General features: G+C 43.4%; 1 protein-coding gene across 2 annotated transcripts in view; it reads right to left on the bottom strand.

Annotated features, from left to right (window-relative positions):
* The window catches only part of RAB18 (RAB18, member RAS oncogene family), a 34,676-nt gene extending 11,568 nt beyond the window's left edge, over positions 1-23,108 (bottom strand). Inside the window, exons 1-6 of one of the 2 annotated variants that reach the window (XM_075827509.1) lie at positions 22,907-23,108; positions 10,142-10,197; positions 8,965-9,026; positions 2,882-2,954; positions 2,162-2,280; positions 700-766 (exon numbers count right to left, since the gene is read on the bottom strand). In XM_075827509.1, coding sequence (XP_075683624.1) covers positions 700-766; positions 2,162-2,280; positions 2,882-2,954; positions 8,965-9,026; positions 10,142-10,197; positions 22,907-23,001 — 472 coding nt within the window. In that variant the 5' untranslated portion in view covers positions 23,002-23,108. Of the gene's footprint in view, positions 1-699; positions 767-2,161; positions 2,281-2,881; positions 2,955-8,964; positions 9,027-10,141; positions 10,198-22,360; positions 22,586-22,906 lie in introns of those variants that run through there. The other variant, XM_075827510.1, reaches the window with a different exon arrangement.
* Between the last annotated feature and the right edge of the window lie 467 nt (positions 23,109-23,575).

Here is a 23,575-nt window from a genome sequence, read left to right on the forward strand (position 1 = left end):
AAATTTGAGCATTTAGCTGTGACGATATAGTGATCTTAAAGAGAATCTCCACCTTTTATCATCATGTCGTTTTTAGGTCCCAAATTCTGTGTCAATTAATTTCTTAATATATCTTTATAGCAGACAAAGCTTTTTTTGCTGGTGTCCTGCAGCCACCACTAGAGGGAGCTTATTGCATACTGTTTACAATAACAAAATGTGACTATACCGGATAAGGCTTCGTTCACATCTGCGTTAGGGCTCCGTTCAGTCGGAACTTTTCAGCAGGGGAACCCATGAACGGAACCCTAACTGAAACCATAGGTTTCCGTTTGCATCTCCATTGATTTCAAATGGTTTCTGTTTGTCTCCGTTGTGTAAGGTACCATCGTTTTGACAGGATAAATAGCGCAGTCTACTACGGTATTGATTCCGTCAAAACAACAGAATCCTTACACAACTGTGACACACGGAAACCATTTGCACCGGATCCGTCACCATTGAAATCAGTGGTGATGCAAACAGAAACCTATGGTTAGGTTCTGTTCATGGGTTCCCTCGACAGAAAGCTCAGACGGAACCCATGAACGGAGCCCTGACGCAGATGTGAATGAAGCCTTAGTAAGACGCTACCATACCGTCCAGTTGTCTAAGGCTGAGAAGATACGAACGGGAAGTTCTGAAACTCGTTCAACACAGGAAATCAAAAGATTGTCATACCTATGAACAACATTGAGTGTTTTCGTGCAAACTTGAGACCCTCGTTTCGGTCTACTTCTCTGTTATCCTGCAACAAAAAAAAAAAATTGGTTTTAATATTAGTATAAAAAAAAATATGAATATCTGACAACATTTTGTAACTTTTCCATGAATACAGGTCTCTTACGTGGCTAAAAGTATTAGGACATCAGAAATGAACACTACTATTAGGTGCGTAAAATCGTGAGGTGGAGCCATGTGACCTTCAGACGCAACCATTACCCGCAGAATAGTAATGGGGATGCCAGCAGCTTTCAGTATGGCTCTGGCATAGGTTCCCGCCATTCCAACCAGTCAGTCTAATTTCTGCCCTGCTTGAGTTGCACTGATCAATTTAATGCGGATATTGAGACAAAGACAACAACCACAGATGTGAAAAACACCAAAAAGTTCCAAGCGTCTCTGGAAGGAACATCACAAGAAGCGTTCAATGGGGGCTTAGTGCAGGCCTGGACCAGTCCTAAGTATCAGCTAGTCAACGTGCTTAAACTTGTGTTTTTTTTTCTATTGATGTCTACGAAATGTCTTCCTGCCTGGCTATAAAAATAAAATAACCTCCTGGTGTGATCTAACTGGATCCTGAAGTCTATAGTGGAGAGAGTTTCCATCGATGATTAGCTGTATATACAGCACTTACATCATATAGAACTGGGCGCTCCCATTTATCTGCTAATGCTAGGCTACGTAAACCTTTGTAGCCCCATTTTTTTTAATTTAATGTATGTTTTGGCGTTTTTAAACATTTTTCAAATTGACATTTATTTCAATATTCATTTACTTTTTGAGATGCAGCTTGTGTGTAAGGACTATACAATGAAGCTGCAAAGCACCGCTATAAGCCAAAATCAGTCAGTCTGCTGGACTGACGGCTCGGCTGACAGTGTTGGAGGTTATAACCCGAATACCGATCACATCTACATTCATAGACCCTGAACCACAAAAAATAAAACGTTTAATAAATGTCAATTTGAAAAATGTCTAAAAACACAACACAAATATCATATAAAAATAAAAAGCTACGAAGGTTTTACACAGCCTTTAAGATTGATATAAATAAAGCTGATTTAAGGCCTCGGTCACATCTACGTTGAAGGCTCCTTGAGGGCCTCCGTCACAGACCTGGGTAAACATACAAGATACAATAGCGCAGCATGTTGCACTACTGTTTTCTGTAAAGCCACAGACACCCCGACCACAGACATCCCTTCAACGAAACCAGCGCTTCCAGTAATTCAGTTCTGCCCTTCTGACTGGGAAGAACAGAAAGCCGACCCAGGTGTGAACCAGGCCTAACCGAATACTCATTTTGCTCTATGCTATTCATAGTATTATAGCAGCCCCTTTAAGTAGTACAACCTGCGACTCCTCACATGTTCATTTACTGCCATAACTCATCCTATGTAGAACGTATTCTTAAGCTCACCTTATCGATCTTGTTTCCAACTAGCATTTTTACTATGTCATTTCTCGTGCAGTACGTCTCCAGCTCATTTAACCAGTTGTCCAGCTTTACAAAAGTGTCTCGTCTCGTGACATCATATACTGAAAGACAAAAGTATATAAATAAAAAAGGAGACAAAAGCAATATACGGTCACAAGTCACATACAGTATGACACGTGTATTCTTATGGTATATGGTAGATAATAGAAGAGTGCTCGGATACAATACACATTACTACTTTACTTATGGAGTATATCGTATCTATTATAAACCAGAACACGAACGTAGATCCCACCGAACCAGAATAATATTGTTCTACTTTACTGATCGGAGGCAATCGCATTACTGGTGAGGCAACCACTGCCACCAAAGATGATGCTGGACTGAGCCAGGCCACGTCTCAGGAGCCAGGTAGCAACAGCAACTAAGAAGTGGCGTCATGAGAACCTCGGCTTCCATACTTCTTGACTCTTACAAAAAAGTTGCCACCAGTCCCAAGTTCATTAGAGAAGTCTGCAAGCTCATAGAATTGCCTAGATGGTTTCACCCAGGCTAACGTATCCAACACAGAGATAATATACTGAAAAGGTCTGACAATCTGACTCCAGAGAAAACAGGCTATTTTATTTTCATTTACTAGTTCTCCAGGAAGCCGGTTTCTATTCAGAGACTGTAGCATTAGTACGTAATATCCATCCTTACCCAATATAACACCCTGTGCACCTCTGTAATAGCTCGGAGTTAGTGTCCTGAAACGTTCTTGTCCGGCAGTGTCCTGCAGATAAATTATAAACCTTCCATTAATATTTGGTGATAATACAATATAAAGGAAGAGATGTGTAATAAGAAGTCCACCGATATGTTGTGCTCTAGCACCACCCTGTGGACACAAGCTGGAGTTGCAAGGGAATCATTTACAAGTGTGCAACCCAAGTAAGAAATCACTGCACATTAAGTTATGCAGAATAGAAAATCTACACAGATCCACGTTATAGCACAACAGTAGGTTTGGGTAGAATATATATATATATATATATATATATATATATATATATATATATATATATACACACACACACACACTCACTGGAGAACAGGAGAATTTGCAGCGTGAATCACGGAGAGCTTAACTGTAATGGTATGCGCACACGGGGTGGATTAGCTGCAGATTTTCCGCAACAGATTTCAATGCAGAAAGTCTGCAGCGTATTACAGTTGCAGCAAAGTGGATGAGAGGATTTCAACAAATACACATGCTGCGGAAAAAATACACAAAAAAAAAAAAAAAAGCGCGGAAGTTGACTTGTGGTGAGGATTCTCAATCTGCTGCATGTCAATATCTCTTGCGAAAACGCTGCAGAATCTCTGCACAGAAAATGTATTTGTAAATTCCGAAGTATAGAGGTACCCTAATGGTACGTTGTGGTCACAGCCACTGTCCTACATCAAGAGTCTCGAAAAGACTGTCCTCTATCTTAGTATCCTGTCCTCCATTTCCTCACCGTGACCCTGTTACACATTATCTGGGTGACATTACATTTAAAGGAATTCAATTTTGCAGCTCAATTTACCGTTCTCATGACTTCAGAGAGGACCCGTGAATGAAGAGAGTTTGTGGTCAAAAAGGTAGCAATGGAGCTCTTAGGAGAGACTCACCAACTCATATAGATTTAGGTTGGCATGCTCGATGGCCCTTACACGTCAAACGGTTGCCCGAGTATGGAAGATTGCACATAAGGCGCTTGCAGGCCCTACTGCCTCCTCATACTCCCCTAGAACTCCATTGTGGGGCAACCCTTATTTATCCCATCTGGAGTCTTTGCCTTGGGCGGTAATGTGGGCGGGGGCCGGGATTAAATTTGTGGGCCAACTAACTAACTCTTTGGATACTGGATTGGTGTCTCTCTCAGATCTTGGGGACAGATATACCATATACAAACATGCTTTCTTTCTCCTACAATTGCGACATGCGTGTGAAGCCCAAATTTGGCTCTGGAACATCTGACCTCTTACTCTAAGTTGGAAGACCTCTTGGGCTCCCCTGACCTCCCTAAACCGGACTCAAATATACGCTTTAACGGTGGGACCTCATCTCTTTGATAGAGCTTTCTCGGGATGGAGTGGTGATGTCCCAGAGGTGTCGAGTGAGGCGTGACGGTCCTGCTTAGATACTGCTGGGGATTTCATCATTCAGTCCCGATTTCTACATAGAATCAATTATACCCCAGTCCGTCTAAAAAGTACTGGTATCGCTAACTCGGATACATGCTTTAGGTGCCAATCTGATGTTGGCACGTATTTTCACTGTGTATGGCTATGCCCCAAGATCTTGCCCTTTTGGTCAGCGGTGGTTGAATTTTTCCATGATCCCTCTCAATTTCCTAGGCTTTTATTCCCTAGAGTTTGTTTGCTAGGGATCATAAATGAGGTAGCGCCAGGATACGATGAGATTTTCTTTAGATTTGCCTTGTTCTGTGCCAGAAAAGTCATTATGTCGTGGAAGGTAACAGAGGTTCCAAATATTGCACATTGGCTTCAGCTTATTAATTTAGATGTACCCCTCTACCAAAAATGGTATATTCATGGGAACAGTCCTTACAATTTTGATAAAATCTGGTCCAGATGGCTCAACACGCTCGAAACAGCGGGCGCATCCCTACGTTAGTAGTTGTCCGGGTTTGGGAAGAGGTGGGTGGAATGTATGGATGTTTGTGGTCTGGCTGTGTGTCTGCCTTTGACCTGATTGGTTGTTCATATCAACATGCCCCTTCTGTACCCCCTCTCCTCACGTGGGAGGTAACCACCATACAACGACATACGGTTCATCTTCAAAAGACAGGGGTTCTTTTGCTATTCAACCAATGCAGTTGATTGTAAGTGTAGATTTCGACAAACAATGTAATGTAATGTTTGTCATATTGTAAAAATGTTAAAAGTTTAAATAAAACCTTTTAAAAATAAAATAAAAAAAAAAGTAGCAAATTAAGTTTTGTTGGGATCAGAATGGATACGATGTGAAAAAGGTCTAATAATACACAAGGGTCAATGATGCACCTTCTACTGACAAGAAACCTTCAGAACATAGCGTATATCGCATCAGGGGAAACAAATCTTAGTGCTCATTGTCTTCATAGGGGTTGTTGGCTTTAGGCCCCATCCTCCCGACCGTAAAAAAAAAACTCTGTAATTGCAGACAGCAATACAGTCCGCAATTACGGGCCCGTCCGGTTCTATTAGCCGCGGACACCTTTCCATATCACTACGGAAGGGTGTCCGTGACGTAGAACCGTGCCGGGAAACATGTCCAACTTTTCATTTTTTTGCAGGCCATGCACGGCACGAAAATGCAGCCTGTGGCTGTCGGCGGCCGTGTGCATGAGGCCTTAGAGTGCTTCAAAAACTAAGGTGCCCCCTATATGGTGGGGAGGCAATTTTAAGAGAAGCGATCACAATCTACACAGGCCTTTCTCTGATGGCACAGATCTCTGGTTTAGAAACAGAATGGACTCATTTTTGCGCTTATTTTAATGTTACACTGGGTTTAGGAGACGATAGATAAATATTTTTAGCATGGGCTTCGACCACTGGTAGTGAGGCGCACGTGTCACCCTGACTTAGCTAGTGAGGCCCCAGTTGGAAAAGTTTGAGAAGCCCTGCTTTAAACAACCACGAGAAGGAAGATCCCGACTCAGGACCGCCTTCTATTAGCCAGAATGAAAAAGCCGATTTTGTTAAACGTTGTCTTGCTGGCCGCGATTTCTTGTCGAAACTGCTGACCATTGGGAGTCTAGCTTTGGACAGTCCTTACTTGTAAGAAGGGTCCCTTGACAATATGCTGATCACAAAATGTCCCCCTGTTGGGATTCTGTCAGTAAGTGATCAATTTCACTACAGCGCCACCACAGGGGGAAGCTAAACATTACACAGTTTATTCATATTAATGTGTTGTGCGTATAATGCAGGACAGATCCTCCAAAGCGAGCGCTCTTTGTAACTTCTCGCCACTCTGACCAACAGGGAAGGATCCTGAAGAGTGGACCCCCTTTATTAGCTCTTAATTTCCAAATAGGGTATAAGAAAACGGGTTCTTATACCGATCGCTACAATAAGCCATATCTTAATGATTGGTGGCAGTCCAACTGCTGGGACCCCACCGATCCTCAAAATGAAGATGGCCGAGTGCTGCCGCTACTTTACAGATTTTGCCTGCACAGCTACAAAACTCCCCGCCATCTGCTGTGGAGGTACTTAAAACACATGAATGGGGCTGTGGTTCAGTGCCCTGCACAGCGGGTGGCCGGGAGCGCCTCTGGACAGGTTATAAGACGAAGGGACTGTAACTTCGAAGACATTACACTGTACTCAGGGGCTGTCACTCAACTTACACAGCCCCTAAATGGCACAGGAGTCTACACGTATATGGAATATAACCTACGTAACAATCAGATGTATATGCCGCTCGGGGTCCGCATGAAGCAGAGACAACCATGCTGGGCACTGTAGTGGCAGCATGGTGACCAGGGTTAGCACTAAGGTCCTGAGTTCCTATCTGACTGGCACAGCATGTGTATGGCGTTTGTGTGTGTGGACAGCGCTGTGTGTTGTAGTATAGAAAAGGGAACCGTTTCCTAGAACGGCTTCTTTAAGTTAAACCGCAATTGCAGCAAAACTTTACGTACTGAAATGGGGTTTTGAGACGACTCAAAAGGTAGTGAACCTGGCCTCACATTTCAATTTTTTTATTATTTATTTTTTTGGGGAATGCTCTAGAGATTGTTTTCAATTTTACAATAAAATCGTAATTCCTGGCTTTACCTTTTACACAGAAGTAATTCAAAGTGCAATGTGTGACACCGGCTACAGTTACACTGGGTTTTATTTGATTAGTCTGAAATTATTTCTAAAAAAAAAAACCACCCGAATAATCCATTTTCTTAGAAGAAGAAAATGATGTATTAAAAACACAGTTGGTTTTGCAGTGTGGATTCAAGGCTTAGAGTGGGTTTAAAGACTCAGCCAACCAGAAACGTATTCCTGGATTCCTAATATTCATGACAATGCTAGAAGAACCCGTGTAAGGAGGCCGCAGTTTTAGACCTACAGCGTAGTACACAGGAATACAGGCCACGGCAAATACTGATCAAGGACACGGTCAGGTCATGAAGTGTGTACTCAAACAGAATAGCCACAAAACCTACATACAATAATGAGACTACACAAGTGAAAAAATAAATAGAATTTGTATTTTATAATAATCTACCCTTCCCATTGTATTGAAATAGCGTTTCCTTTAATTCTGGGGGATTTTGAATAGATACATCCCAAATGACAGCAAGGTGACCACCATCTCTGCGCTTAGGTTTCGGTGTGATGCGATGGTCACCTTACAAGAGAGCAGTACATCCTTTTTCCTACAAAACAATATAGGCGCAGATAGTAAAAAAAAAAAAAACAACTCAGTCTTGCTCTGTAAATGTAGGCACTTCTAATACTGCCTGCTTCTCTTCCTCTAAATTATGTAGGCACAAATAGTACTGCCTTCCAATCTCTTTGTAAATAATTTAGGGAGATAGACAAGGAGGCAGTACTCGCTCTATAAACAATAGAGGCACACATAGTACTATCTGCTTCTCTTCCTGTAAATTATGTATGCACAGATAGTACTGCCTCCTCTTCTTGCAAACGATGTACGCACGATAGTACTGCCTCCGTCTCTTCCTGTAAATAATGTAGGCAGATAGTACTGCCTCCCTGTGTCTCCATGTAAATAATGTAGGCACAGATAGTACTGCCTCCGTCTCTCCCTGTAAATGATGTAGGCACAGATAGTACTTTCTACCTATCTCACACTGTAAATTATGGAGGCCTAGATAGTGAGGCCTCCCTGTAAATAATGTAACCTAATGTTTATAATTAAGAGAAGGGATATATTTGTATCAAATCACCAAAGTAAAAGTGTACTTCTAGTTATAAAATTACATTCAAGGACTTGTCTGCTTTCCAGTGTTTCTCAATGTTCCTAAGCCATGAACCCCCTTCTCAAATATATTACAACAGAGGACCCCAAAGCTATGATCATACACTGCGCTGCACAGCATGGGTACAGTGCGAGTACCTCTAGAGACATGGACTATACCCCCTGGAGTTGGAGGTACCACAAGTTTAGACAACTCTATTCCATATGCCCTATTAGAGCCTATGAATGTAACAGAGGGGGATCCTCACTCAGGATCATCTAAATATGCCGCGATAGATATAGAGCTACGTTCGGTCTCCGAGTCTCCGGTATTCAGTATGGTTGCCATGCTGTATGACTCCTAGCAACAGAAGAATTGCAGCAGATACTCCCACACTGAATACGGTCACTTTACAGCACGGTTCTGTCACCATTTTTGCAGTTTCTACTTCGTGTGCAGTAAGGACCACAGATGGTTTGTTTGCTGTCCCTTCTTTTGCTATGCAACTAGGCAGATTATTTTAATTCGGGAGACTGTAAAAGCCGAGTAAACCTTATCCCAGTAGTAAACAAATGGAAATAAATCGGATTTTATGACAACTAGAGGAGAACTCCATAAAATATCATGCAAGATGGCGGCTGGCACACGCCACCGTTTTACTAATGACACAGGAATGAGCTCTTTGCTTCCCGGGTGCCGGACCACAACTTATGTCATCCAGGCACATCTAGACAAGTCTTGAACGTAGGCCGGCCATAGTTACTGAAAAAAAATGAGGTCAGAGAACATAACATTCCAGAACAAAGTAGTCATTGTTCTCATACGTACCCATATAGCCAGCTTCGCCTTATTACCATCCACAGAAATAGTTTTCACCTTGAAGTCGACACCTGGAAAATAAATCATTGCCATTTGATCTGTTGCGTGAGATAATAAAATGTCTTCTGTACAGTAAATGGTTAAACTGCCGATAACTTAAGGGACAAGTCGGCTCATGTATTGCTGCAAGGAGTTACATCAGGCTGAAGAGGACGTAGCCTGTGCAATGAACAAGCTCGTTCTCTTTCTTCAATCAATAGGTAAAGACGGCAGCAAGAAAGACAAGGCGGTGCCCGAGGCTGTGAAAATGGCGCAGCAGGTAGTCCATGTTGGAAACCGCAGAGAATATTATATTATATTTAGGGGAAATGTAAAATTGCAATGTTTGTTTTCTACAACCAAAATGACGAATTGCAGCCAAACCTTTGTGCCTAGACATAAATCACCGATACACTGGCTGTAAGAGTCCTAGCCGTGATTACAGACCCGCATGTACACAAAACGTTATCCGCTAAATAATCATAATTTTAAATTTATCGTTTGTCACTTAATCGTTCACTGTATTCACACCGGCAGTATATTAGAAGATTATTTACACCTCTTATTGAAGAGGACCTGTCACTAGGTCACATTAGTTGAACCGGTTAGTGCAGTCTCCCTGATTCAAGCACGGTTTGGTTTTTTTCCTAGACCCCGATTCCAGAGATATGACCCACCGTTGTGTTGTCTTCCTATAATGCTAAATTTGCTGTAGTTACCCAAAGGGGTGGAGCTAGCTTCACTGCCTCTGATGCTGACCAATCAGCATGAGGCAGCTTGAAGGTTGTCCACGCCTTGTTGGCTAACTACAGCAAATTAGCATATAGGGAGACAACACAATAGTCTTTGGAATGAAAGGAGCCAAGGAAAAAAATAAAAATAGATCAGGAATCAGGGAGACTGCACTATTCAGGTCAGTAAACCAGTTCAACTTAGTGACAGGGCATGTCAGAACGACCAACCATTACTTTTATTTTCGTATAAACGATCTTTCACACTATTAAATAGCTCGTCGTTCAGCCGCTTCAGCCATTTACATTATACGATTATCGTGCACGGTCGCTAGCGTTGGAATCGGACCATTATCTGCTTGTGTACTGTACATGGGCCTTAAGCTCAAATGACTTAGAGAAACAAAATTACTTACCAATGGTAGCGGCAAGTTCTGGGTCAAATGTGTCATCTGTAAACCTTAATAGAAGGCTGAAAAACAAAGACACATGATAAGAATACGTGGTGAAGATGTTAAAAATATTCAATTTCAAGGCTGATTATTCACCCTTGTGAACTCACTAATTAATTTTAACACTTCTCAGTACATCAGAGGGTCAGTGCTTTGTTTAATTGCCCACGACTGTCAGTGCGGGATTTGATCCAGCTGTATGTGTTTCCTATTGATCTTTTAATGGATTATATTATCAGAAATCTCTATTAATTCGGTGTCGGGCTCATTCACACTTGGAGGGTAAGGCTCCATGGAGCGACATAGATGCTGCAAACTGGCGCACCGACACCCTGCTCGACACTACTGCCAAATTTCTTGTTAATGGCCACGAGGTGTTATGGGCAAAACAGCTGTTTACCTGCAAAAATTGTGCGCCCATTAATGAATACAGCTTTTATGGCGGCATACTTTTGCAAGCAAACAGCCGTTTTATCTGCAACAAGCGGGCATTAAAAGGATTTGTAAAGGCACGGTGCGATTTTTCATACTGATGACCCATCCACAGGATAGGTCATCAGTATATAATTGGTGGGGGTCTGGCACAGGATGTCCATGCCAGATGCAGACGACTCCGGTCAGAGTATATCAGCTGTTCTGCATTCAAGTAAATAGGAGCAGAGTTGCAGTACTGCAGCATGGCCACAATACTGTTACTGGAGCCTTCTGCTACTGACACCGACTACTGCATAGCATAACATCCGGTGCCCGGAGGCAGCAGGAACAGCTGATCGGTGCGAGGTCCGGGTGATTTTTGTATACTGATGAGCTATACACAGGATATGTGAATAGCTCATCAGTATGAAAACTCGCCCTGTGACCGGACAATACCTTTAATGAGCAATTTTACAGTCGCGCTGAACAGGGTACCGGCTCAGCTGTCAGCCGAGTCCATGCTCTTTCGTGGGGCCTTACCCAGATTCCTTCTGTAAGGTGGCTTATTAACACATGGATGCCCAATGTAACATTCAATTATTACTCAACTGTGTAAAGGAGTATCAGGTATTCACGGGTCGAGCTTTCCCTGGGTATCACACACACACATCATAATTACAATAAATTAAAACCATAACCAGGGCGTCAGCAGTAGCAAGCAGCTTTCTGACAGTTTCCAAGTTTCAACAGATCATATACTGCACTGCAAAAAATGAAGTAAGAACATTTGATGTGGCGCCATCCCCAAATCTAGGTGAATTATCGAATGGTCATTTCTTGATTTTAAGGTAAAACGCTCTTAAAAAGGGGTATTCCCAGAATTGACACTTATGACCTATCCAGAGGATACAGGTGCTAATTGTCTGATTGCTGGTGGTGAAGAACGCCCTGTTCCTGCTCACTGCTTGATCACAGTGAGGACGACATTGACTGGAGCATCGGTTGAGCATGCGCGCTGCCGCTCTATTCAAAGTCTATGGGATTGACGGAAAAAGCAGAGTACAGCAATCAGCTGTATCAGTTCGTCCCATACACATTAAATGGAGCGGCTGGCACAAGCTCAACCGACGTTCCAGTCAAGCTCCTCACTGCGGGGGGCACATAAAGGATCTGAGTCTTCGGGAACCCCGTTCTCATGATCGGCAGGGGTCCCAGTGGTAGGACCCCCTGCGATCAGACAGCTATCCCTTACCCCGAGGATAGGTGACAATTTTTGATTCCTGGACGACCCCTTTAAGTCTATATGTAGCACATACTCCACACTGCTGGACACGACAATGAAGCTGCAGTGGAAGGCCTCACGGACGCGTCAGTATTCTGGGCAGTATTTTGAAGCCAAAACCAGTAGTGAAACAAACAGAAAAACCTATAATGGAACGATTTGCACCTCTTCCGTGTTTGGGACCCACTCCTGGTTTTGGCTCCCAAATACTGAAGCAAAATACTGACATGGGTGTAGACTTAAAGTTCAGAGGGAGCTACGGTCAGTAACATACGTTTACAAGACAAAGCCTATGTTATGTAGGACATGACGGACAGAGGCAGGCTATTGTTTTCTGTTAACAGCCACTCCGGCTAGGAAGAGACTAGTTGCAGTGTTCTTCATTGACAATATGGCCATGTCTGCCCTGTAATCCCATTTTTCAGATCTAGGACACTTCTGAATTATTTGTGAACAGGTTTGTGACGGTTCCAGTAGCTCAACTTTATAAGAACATTCGGCACAGTGGTCCTTTATGAAGGTGACTTCTCCTGTTCTTCTTACACAAGATTACCATAAGCTGTCCGCACCCCATACCAATACACAAAGCTGTGTGTGATGAGCAAGAAGATAAAATCTATATAGAACATTTAGGAACACAAAACAAACTCATCCAGTACCACTCCCTAAATGTCAACGGGGACTATTGACATTTGCAATAAATTTTCATTTCTAGAACGACTGGACAAATCCCAGGAGACAGGTGCCAAATAGAAATCTACTACTGGTGCTTCATGATCAGAGAGCAAGGACAACTCTTTGACAAGGGAATGGTAACACCCAGTTGTCAATTTATACTTTTTCAAGAGGAACAACAGAGCAACAGCACAGAGTTTTAAGAAAAGATGCTCAAGAATTGTTCTGCAATAGAAGTATTAACTAAAACAGACATATCTGGAGAGCCGGTATGTTTTCTTTAAAGGGGTTGTCCATTTTGGAAAACCCAATTTCATATACCCTATTAGGGAATTGAGAGGTAAAGGGGGAGGGGGGTCCTCTGTTCAGGATCCTTATTCAGAAGGATTATACTCTTTATCCAAGCACAATGTATGTCACGTTCCAGACACTTTCTTGAGGAGGCAGTCTGCAAACATTGGTGGGCTCAGGCATAAAACAAGTCCGAAATTGGCAATCCATTTAGTGCGTATACTTTCCCTATATGCACAAAAAACTAGTTTGAGCAATTTTTTTTATGTTTTAACACATTTTTGTTAGGACATGTCCATTACGGTGTGCGACGTGTCGCAATTTTTTCACATTTATTTATTTTAAGTAGAGAGAAAATTTTGAAAGGAATGACAGGAATCAGCGAGTGTGTTCTCATGCGTGATCTACTCCTCATACAGTGAGTGATACTTTGTGCACGGCTGCCAATTTATTTATTTTTTTCTGATAATCTGTCAAAAAATATTTTTTTTATAATATACGACTTTCCATTAGTTTCTTAAAAAAAAAAAAAAACAAAAAAAAAAAACTGCAGAATTTACTCTAATGTATTACAACCAAGAAGTTTTATTTATTCTGCCAGAAAGTATGCAAAAAAAATAAAAAAGGAATAAACGATGTGCGGGTTTTAGACACTTGTTATGGCTCGATATTTTTTAGCGCGGTGGACTGAGGTGTTGTGTGCGGCTTTCCTAGGGCTGGTAAGACCTTATGTCAGCTGTGCTTCCAGGTGAATGTGGGTCATGGGCAAGCGTCATAGCGAGCACCATGTAAACCCCACATTGGGCTTGACAAGCGTAAAAATGGTTACCAGGTAAACTTTACCCAGATCACCATGGGTCCTCCAAGCCCTGATTCTGACACGAACCCTGGTTGGGTGGTATAACATTACATACATATGGTTATAAAATGAGGATCCCTGGAATGATGTAAAAAATATAAACATTTTGAACACCTTGTATAAAAGAATAGGCCCCCTTCTTTCACATAAGAGAATCGCATGCACAGCAATTCTTTAACATACACTATATGGAGTAAAGTATTGGGACACCTCTTAATCACTGAATTCTGGCGTTTCATTCAGCCCCATTGCCACAGGTGTATAAAATCCAGCACTAGCCATGCAGTCGCCATTACAAATATTTATGAAAGAATGGGGCGTTCTAAAGAGATCGCTGACTTCCAGCGTGGTCCTGTAATAAGGCTGTGTTCACATCAGGGTTGCCCTTCTTTTGAGGGGTTCCGCCGGAGGTGGCCATCGGGTTAACCCCTCAAGGGAAAGGCAAACTGAAACCTCAGCTTCCGTTTCCCTCAACATTGATCTCAATGGTGACGGAAACGTTGCTAAAGGTTTCCGTTTGTCACCGTTATGACAGGGCACCGTTGTACTTGACAGTACCAATAGCGCAGTCGAAACAGGCCCTAAGACACCACCATTGTAACAAGTCAGTTTATAATATTAATTCCCTCCTAGATATTCCACCATCAACTGTGAGTGATATTATTGTAAAGTGGACGTGTTTAGGATCCACAGCAACTCAGCCACGAAGTGTCAGACCACATAAAGTAAGGGTATGTTCACACGGCCTATTTTCGGACGTAATTCGGGCGTTTTTGCCCCGAATTACGTCTGAAAATAGCGCCTCAATAGCGCTGACAAACATCTGCCCATTGAAAGCAATGGGCAGACGTTTGTCTGTTCACACGAGGCGTATATTTACGCGCCGCTGTCAAATGACGGCGCGTAAATAGACGCCCGCGTAGAAGAAGTGACCTGTCACTTCTTTGGCCGTAATTGGAGCCGCTATTCATTGACTCCAATGAATAGCAGCGCTAATTACGGCCGTAATTGACGCAGCGTTCAAGCGCCTGCACATGCCGGTACGGCTGAAATTACGGGGATGTTTTCAGGCTGAAACATCCCCGTAATTTCAGCCGTTACGGACCCCCGCCGTGTGAACATACCCTTAGAGCGGGGTCGCCGAAGGCTAAAGCGCATATTGCATAACAGTCATCAACGCTCTGCTGACTCAATAACTACAGAGTATAAACCTCCTCTGACATTAACATCTGCACAATAACTGTGCCCCGGGAGCTTCATGGCATGGGTTTCCATGGCCGAGCACCTGACATGAGGACCCGAAACAAAGTATATTAGAAAGTGGCAGAAATAAAACCGTGAATGAGGGTCATTTACCTGAAAGGGCCCTTTAAAAAGGGGTGTCACATTTTTCACGTACGTTAGGAAAGTTCCCGGAGTACATGCTAAATGCGTGCATAGGGCTTAATTAGCACGACAGAGACCAAAAGTGTGTCCTTTTGGCCTCCGTCGGGCTGGTATATGGTAAACTTCTGACATCACTAGGACACGTCAAAAGTGTTTTTAAAAGTTTAGTTACTCCAAATCTATGGGAGATGTAGCAACAGTCGAGTGAGCTGATCAGTCTCTGCCCGGTCATTTATAGGATAAAGCATGATATCAGTGTAGGGAGAATTTCACAGCACTACATTGTAAATCTCAGACTATTGCGCCATCACCTTGGACACGCAGGAAATTTATACATAGAACATACTTTGGAATAATATGCCAAATGTGCAGTGAAAGGACAGACGGGTCTCGAACTTTTCCCTGTAAATATAGTACAAAGTTGTCAAATGAAATGGCATCTAGCTCTCCGATAATGAATGTCACAACTGGTAAACGGGGATGACATTATAGAATCGATCGTCTGATGTCATGTACGGCTGACTAATCTTCTAGGCTCCTTGTAAAACACTTCAGTGCCTCTCTGAGCAGCTGGATTTGACTCCTCAGTAATAATACTAAATGATCATGTCCTTTTATATGGTTACGCTTATTGAGGGTTATATACTTTGTCCTAATAAAATTTACCAAGAAGATGGGCAGATAACTTTAAACCGATTCGCTGATTGACGTCATTATATAAATTGTGCCGTTGGATAAATCATAGCCGCTGTGATAATCCAATCATGTGACCTGGCAAACAACAGACAGAAGACTTTGGTAGGTTGCCCTATTCTCGTCTTTAATAAGGGTGTTGGCATGAAACAGTTAAGGCCCTTTTACACAGGCCAATTATCGGGCAAACGCTCGTTTATCAACGGATTGTATAATTTATGCAGCAATAAACATTATCGTTGTTGGCAGCACGTCTCCCTGCGTAAACCGGGAGATGTGCTGCTGACATGATGGAAACGTATGGGGACAAATGATGGTAGTAACGACCGCTTGTCCCATACATAACCAATCATAGCTCCTTGTGAAAGGAGCAAACGAGCGCCGACCAACTAGCGGTCTCTTTGATTAGCTCCCGTTTTCACAGTCCATGTCGGGCCGTGTAATAGGAAGTTTACAATCATAGCGGTCACTATGCCCATTCAATAGTGTTGTTTTGCCTTCCTCTGGGTCAAATGGCATTGAGGAGAATAAAATCCCACTATTTATGTACATGACTTATTACCGAGCTCTGATGACAATAGAATTGTACTGTATTTTAAATGGGGTTGTCTAATCTAACCAACCAATTCTATAAATAAGGACCTCCGGGCAATCAACTGATCACACACACCATTTGGCATCTGATATTCCCAATGATCAGCTGTAATCAGTGGAGGAATATGCGGCAGCCGCACATTTCTCCTGCAGTGGCCGCTATGGGTGAAATAAGGTATTACTTGACAGCCATTCAGATAAAGGTGACCATGTAATACATGGTCACATTGAAGCCCCCAGAGGAGAAGACGTGTTTTGCAGCATCTCTCCGCTGTGGTTAATAGAGGGGGGACTTAAACTAATTGCGAGAACAGGGGATCCATGCCCCCATTTACTGAGATTAAAACTGGGAGGCAGGGGCTGGAGAGTTGGCCGCGTATCTGCGTACACATGATGTACACATGATGATCCATTTAAGTTACAAAAAAAGTGATAAGTGATCACATAAGTGATAAGTGCTAGATTATCAGACTGCACGTTTTTCTATGACCATCCGATAACAGACAAAGTTTTTACTCAGAAAAGCGTCTTTCGTTATTTTTGCTCAGTCGTCTCTCGATCTCACAGTTCTATAGCAAAAACGTCAGACTAGAGCTGGGTAATTAATCTAAAAATAAATCGAAATTCTGCGCAACTAATGCGCATCATCTAGCAAATTTCGGTTTTATAAAAAAAAATGTCCCCGATTTAAACTGTATCTGCATCTTTAGGACGCAGATACAGTTGAATCCAATAGCAGAGCAGGGGGACTGTAAGGTCTCTGCTCTACCGTCCACTATGTATTGCCGCACGCGAGGCAGTGACGTTATCACGCCTGTCTGCGCCGTGCTGCACAGACAGGAGGAGCAGAGGGATCGCCTACACTTGTCGTTGGAACAGGTTAGGGGAGTATGTATATTATTATTTTTATCAGGCACTATTGGGGGCAGCTATGTGGGGAATTACACTCTGAGGAAGTCAGTTATGTGGGCATTAAACTCTGGAGGGCAACTATAGGGGCATTATACTGTGTGGGGGCAGCTATGGGGCATTATACGGTGTGGGCAGAGTCAGGGGGTATATTATATACAGTAGTATAAAGCAGGCTCAGGTGATAAACATTAATTAAATGGCGTAGCATGCAAAAAGGGTGTGGTCTAAATAATAGTTCATTAATTGGGATTTTGGTTTAGCTCATAATTGCCCAGCCCTACGTCAGACTAATTACATTTGTGGACTATTGGATGCCAGATTAAAGAAGGCTCTGTCACCACATTATAAGTGCTCTGTCTCCTACATAAGGAGATGGGCGCTATAATGTAGGTGACCGTAATGCTTTTTATTTAAAAAAAAAACGATCTATTTTCACCACTTTATTAGTGATTTTAGATTTATGCTAATGACGCTGACCAATCAGTGACCAATCAGCCTCATGCACTCCTCTCCATTCATTTACTCAGCGCATAGGGATCCTGTTAGATCACTATGTGCTGTCTTATACTAACACATTAACGTTACTGAAGTGTTTAGACAGTGAATAGACATTCCACAGGATGTCTATTCACAATCTCTGCACTTCGTTATGGTTTCTGTGGTAGTTAAAGCAGAGGAAGCGTAATCTCACGAGATTACGCTGTAGATGACAGGTTACGAGATTACGCTTTGCTCTGCTGTAAATACCACAAACAGTAACGAAGTGCAGAGATTGTGAATAGACATCCCGTGGAATGTCTATTCACTGTCTAAACACTTCAGTATTGTTAATGTGTTAGTATAAGACAGCGCATAGTGATCTAAAAGGATCCCTATGTGCTGTGTAAATGAATGGAGAGGAGTGCATGATGCTGATTGGTCACGGATTGGTCAGCGTCATACACTCCTCTGTACAACGCCCACTTGGTCTAAAGTAAAAATACGCCCACTTGGGCATTAAACAACTCATTAGCATAAATCTAAAATCGCTAATAAAGTGGTGAAAATAGATTGGTTTTTTTTAAATAAAAAGCATTACTGTCACCTACATTATAGCGCCCATCTCCTTATGTAGGAGACAGGGCACTTATAATGTGGTGACAGAGTCTCTTTAAAGGGATTTTACCAAGTACTCATATTCTTTATAAATCCTGTTTTCTTTGTGCCTTGTGAACTTCTCAGCTCCCTTAGTAAGGTTTAGTCCCAGCAGGTATGGTTAGCATTAGACATAGATAATAGTAATGAAATATACCAGACAATATTAGCTGTATACGTGAGGTCGATGACACGTATCGGTTGATATACCAAGTGACCACTAACACAGGAAGCAGCTAGAAAGGAATACCTCATATACAGCATACAACGTATCCAGGAGTATCAGCATTCCCCACCCAAAGGGAGTCTATTCACATCAGGTTGTGAAGCTCTCGTAGAAGGTGACTGGAGGATGTAGCACAAGTCTCCCACCTCTGCTAAGGATTACTGTCCAGGATTGCCACATCAGCAGGCTGAACTATTGGAAAGTACGTGATACAACGTTACACAAAGGCCCAAAACATGTTCTCTATGAAGAACACACTGACGTATCTTCCGGCTGCGCTGACAACCTCTGTAGCAATGTAATACTGGATTTCACATTGATGGCTTATCCGTAGGATAAGAACACCGCTCACTGTCTGACTGCCCAACCGTATAGAACACAAAAGGCCCATTCATTTCAAAGGGTACTGCATGGAGTTTTTTCCTGCTGCTTATATAACACCGACATAGTCCACTGTGCTGTACAGAGATTGCCATTCTTCACACCAATCTCAGGTTTATTGGCTTCCTATGAATGTTTCTGGAGTGTGGGAGGATATCGGAGCACCCAGAGGCAACCCACACAAACATGAGGAGGACATACAAACTCCATGCAGATGTTGTCCTAGGTTGGATTACAGCCGAGGACCCCAGTGCTGCAAGGAGACCGTCCTAACCGAGCCACCGTGATGCCCCAGAATGTTTTACTTCAAATGATCTTTCAGCGGCCGCTTCCATAAGGGATGAAAAGTTACTTACAGGGGGGTCACAGCAGCTTCAGCTAGATACTGGGGATGGCGGGAGCTGAACAGGTGCATCCCAAAACCAACAACCCCTTTATGTTTGACTGACTAATGAGTCGTTTTTCCTCTGTCACCACATTATAAGTGCCCTCTCTCCTACATAATCTGATTGGCGCTGTAATGTAGATATAACAGCAGTGGTTTTTATTTTGAAAAATCGATAATTTTTGAGCAAGTTCTAAACAATTTTAGATTTATGCTAATTAGTTTCTTAATGCCCAACTGGGCGTGTTTTTACTTTTGACCAGGTGGGCGTTGTACAGAGGAGTGTATGACGCTGACCAATCAGTGACCAATCAGCTTTATAAACTTCTCGTTGTTCCAGCCCATTGTTACAGCGTGATTGTGCAGTAAAAGAAGCTGGGCTGGAACAATGAGAAGTGTATGACTGATTGGTCACTGATTGGTCAGCCTCATACACTCTGTACAACACCCACTTGGTCAAAAGTAAAAACACGCCCAGTTGTCTATTAAGAAAGTAATTAGCATAAATCTATAATTGCTCATAACTTGCTCAAAAACTATCGTTTTTTGAAAATAAAAACCACTGCCGTTCCCTACATTACAGCGCAGGTCACATTATGTAGGAGACAGGGCACTTATAGTGTGGTGACAGAGCCTCTTTAAGAAAAGTAGAATCCAAAGCTCAGCACCTCCCTCGTCTATAATGGACTGTGTACCATAAGGTTTGGCAAAATTTACAAAATGCTGTGTGTTCTCACCAAGATCATACTCAAAAAGAAAAGAAAAACACCACTGATATACAAGCGCAGAATCGGTCTAAGGTACCCAGGACCCTTCAGAAGCAATGATCCTGCTGAAGCACATAAACCCCCTAATGTCAGAATCTACTACCACCATAGGACCCCCTAGGTCAGTCTGATACATAAGCCTCAGTAGGTCTCAGTTCATATTAAGCTGGACATAGACAATATTCTCTCTAAACCTCATGTCTATGGTGATCAGTAGACCATCCCCCGTCTCATCCGAATGCTTCCCCTTCGGAGAACAAACCCGCCATGTGTCTGGCGGCCGATTAACCCACTCCCACCACAGGGCGTTCAGTTCAGCTTTTCCGGATAAGCAGGTTCAGTTCATTGTAGATAGCAGCTGCCGCCAGTAATCTCAGGTCTATGTCCAGTTTATCTGAGGATACGTTTTTCTGCTGTAAAATAGCAGGGACGATACAATATATGGACAGCTCTTAATCATTGAGTTCGGGCGTTACACGTTCAGTCCCATTGCACAGGTGTATTAAATCTAGCACTAGCCATGCGGTCGCCATTACAGACACTTGTGATAGAATGTGTCGTTCTAAAGAGGTCACCGACTTCCAGCGTGGTCCTGTAATAGGACGCCATCATTGCAGCAAGTCAACTTCTGAAATTTCTTCCCTCCTAGATATTCCACAGTCAACTGTAAGTGATATTATAAAGTGGAAGCGTTTAGAAACCACAGCAACTCAGCCACGAAGCGTCAGACCACGTAAAGTTACATAGTGTGGTCACCTAGTGCGGAGGAGCCTGGTGCATAAAAGTCACCAATGCTCTGCGGAGTATAAACCTCCTCTGGCATGAACATCTGCACAAAAACTGCGCCAGGAGTTTCATGGCATGGGGGCTGAGCAGCTGCATGCCAGCCTTACATCACCAAGCAAAATGGCAAGCGTCAGAAGGGGTGGTGTAAAGCACGCCGCCACTGGAATCTGGAGCAGGGGAAACGTGTTCTGTGGAGCGATTAATCCTGCTCCTCTATCTGGCAGTCTGATGGACGAGTCTGGGTTTGGCGAATTGTATGCTTCCACAACTTTGTGGGAACAATTTGGGGTTCGGCCCTTTTCTGCCCCAGTATGACTGAGTCCCTGTGCACAAGGGCCATGAAGAATTGGGGGGTGGGGGGGAAGAACACGAATGACCCGCACAGAGATCTGACCTCAACCCCATCCAACACCTTTGGGATGAACTAGAATGGAGATTGCGAGCCAGACCCTCTCCTCCAGCATCAGTGTCTGACCTCACAAATGTTCTCCCGGATGAATGGGCAAAAACTCAGACAGACGCTCCAAAATCTTGTAGAAAACCTTCCCAGAATAGTGAAAGATGTTTTAGCTGAAAGGGACCAACTCCATATTAATGCCTATGGATTTATAATGGGATGTCATACAAGCTCCTGTAGGCGTCCCAATACTTGTGTCCATATAATGTATGAAGACTCTAGAATATTAGGACAAGCGTAATGAAACTAAAGATAGGTTTCGTTTCTAGGAAAAGCAAATACACAAAACAAAGGGATGTCACCCCTAACAAAGAATCCAAAAAACACCGGAACATACTGATGCAGCAGAGCCGAGCTGGTCAGAGGCAGCAGAGCTCACTATATCAGTCCGGACGTGCTTTGACATGTGCCTTGAACTTGATGGATATGTGTCTTTTTTCAACAGTAGTAACTATGTAACATAGGACTGCCGGTACAATGAATGTGTTACTATCAGACAGTTATTACAATGCGCAAACACAGCAGTGACAAAGAGGTCATATACAAATTCAACTCTGCTGCATCTGAGTATTATCAAATACTTAATGGAATTCCAATATTTTAGAAACATCTGAAAATAGTCAATGACCCGGGACCCCCACCTATCCCGAGAATGGGGGTCCCGGTTTACTTTACCTTGAGTCTGATAAGTAATCTGTCAGTATAGCTGTTGGAGGACTACAAGTCCCAGCATACATCGCCAGTCATTAGCTGTTTGAACAGCCTGGGACATGTAGTTCCACAACAGCTGGAGAACGTCGCCGGCTCTGTAGTGACTATACAATCATGACATGTCCTGGGAGCTGCCCTGCCGACCATGACTAGGCCCCTGTCTTCCAAGAGCCCCCAGGCGGCTCCAGAGCAGGCCTCATTAGTAGACAGCAGCGTCCTTCTATCCTTACCTGGACTTTCCTACCCCGCTCTCCCCGATGATCAGGATCTTCAGGGTGGTCAATATATCTTCCTCCATCCTGAGACCACCGCCACTCCGGCTCTACTCAGCTCAACACTGCGCGCTCCCGCCGCCCTTTTTACCCTTTGCGCGTAACCGAGACAGAGCAGTCTGAACAACAACAGCTAAAAAATGCGCGTCCCTGTGCGCAGTACTTCCGGATACCCCCCCTTGCGTGCGCGCTCCCGTCCCTGCTGCTGCGTCATTGACAAGGCGCCGCTGCTGAGGCCCAGAACCTGGAGTCGTGGCTTCCGGGAACAGTAGCACTGCTCGTGATACACGCTAGGTGGCGCACGATGCTCGTGTATATAAAGACTGCAGCTGCTGAGGGAAAGCCACAAGTATGAGAAACGCATCCGCTGTAGGTTTCCCTCTTTTTATTTATTTTAAAATGCAAAGAGGAAAGTAATTTCTTTAAGTGGTTTTCCGAGTATAAGCAAACCCCTAAAATTCCACCACATTGAAAAATAACAAACTTTCTAGAAAACGTACCTACCTAAATGCTCCAATCCCTATCTGCCATCCTCCATTGGTTCCCTTTGCTCTGGTGTTTAGATTCGGACACTGTATTGTATTGGCACGGTACCACATATCAGGCGGCGGGAGAAACCACGCTCACATGCAGTGGTCAATGGCCACACGTTATGGACCCGCAAAATTGTGCAGACACTGGAAGTGAAGCCGCTACGTGGAACCGTACCAATATGATGTTATGTCACGTGACTGTGGTGACTGCTCACTGCTGTAGTGACAGTTCATCCATAGTGGCGATTGGCTGTTGAGGTCACGTGACGTCGTTGTGGACAACAGTATTTGTTCTACAGGAGGCAGCCACCTAGCAACAGCTAGTGGTTAGGCCGCCTCCTCCCAAAGTGCCATCAGAGATCACAGCAGCGAATTGGTCACGGTCATGTGTCACGATAGCGCCAGACTGGAGTCAGAATTTTTTCCGGTGGCGTAGCTGCCCCACATTCCTGCTGGTTTAAGAAGAGGAAGAATTTTCTACAAAAGGACATGCATGGGGTCTGGAAATGGCCATGAAATAAGCGAACCCCTCTCAGACCCCGAAATAAGGAGAGGGCAAGAAGAAGCTGCGTCGCTTTTCTGTGGAGATATTCTCACAGAAAGTGATTTTCCCGCTATTTCTGAGGGAAGGAAGAAGAAG

Source organism: Rhinoderma darwinii, chromosome 5 (genome assembly GCF_050947455.1).
Source record: "Rhinoderma darwinii isolate aRhiDar2 chromosome 5, aRhiDar2.hap1, whole genome shotgun sequence".
NCBI lineage: Eukaryota > Metazoa > Chordata > Amphibia > Anura > Rhinodermatidae > Rhinoderma > Rhinoderma darwinii.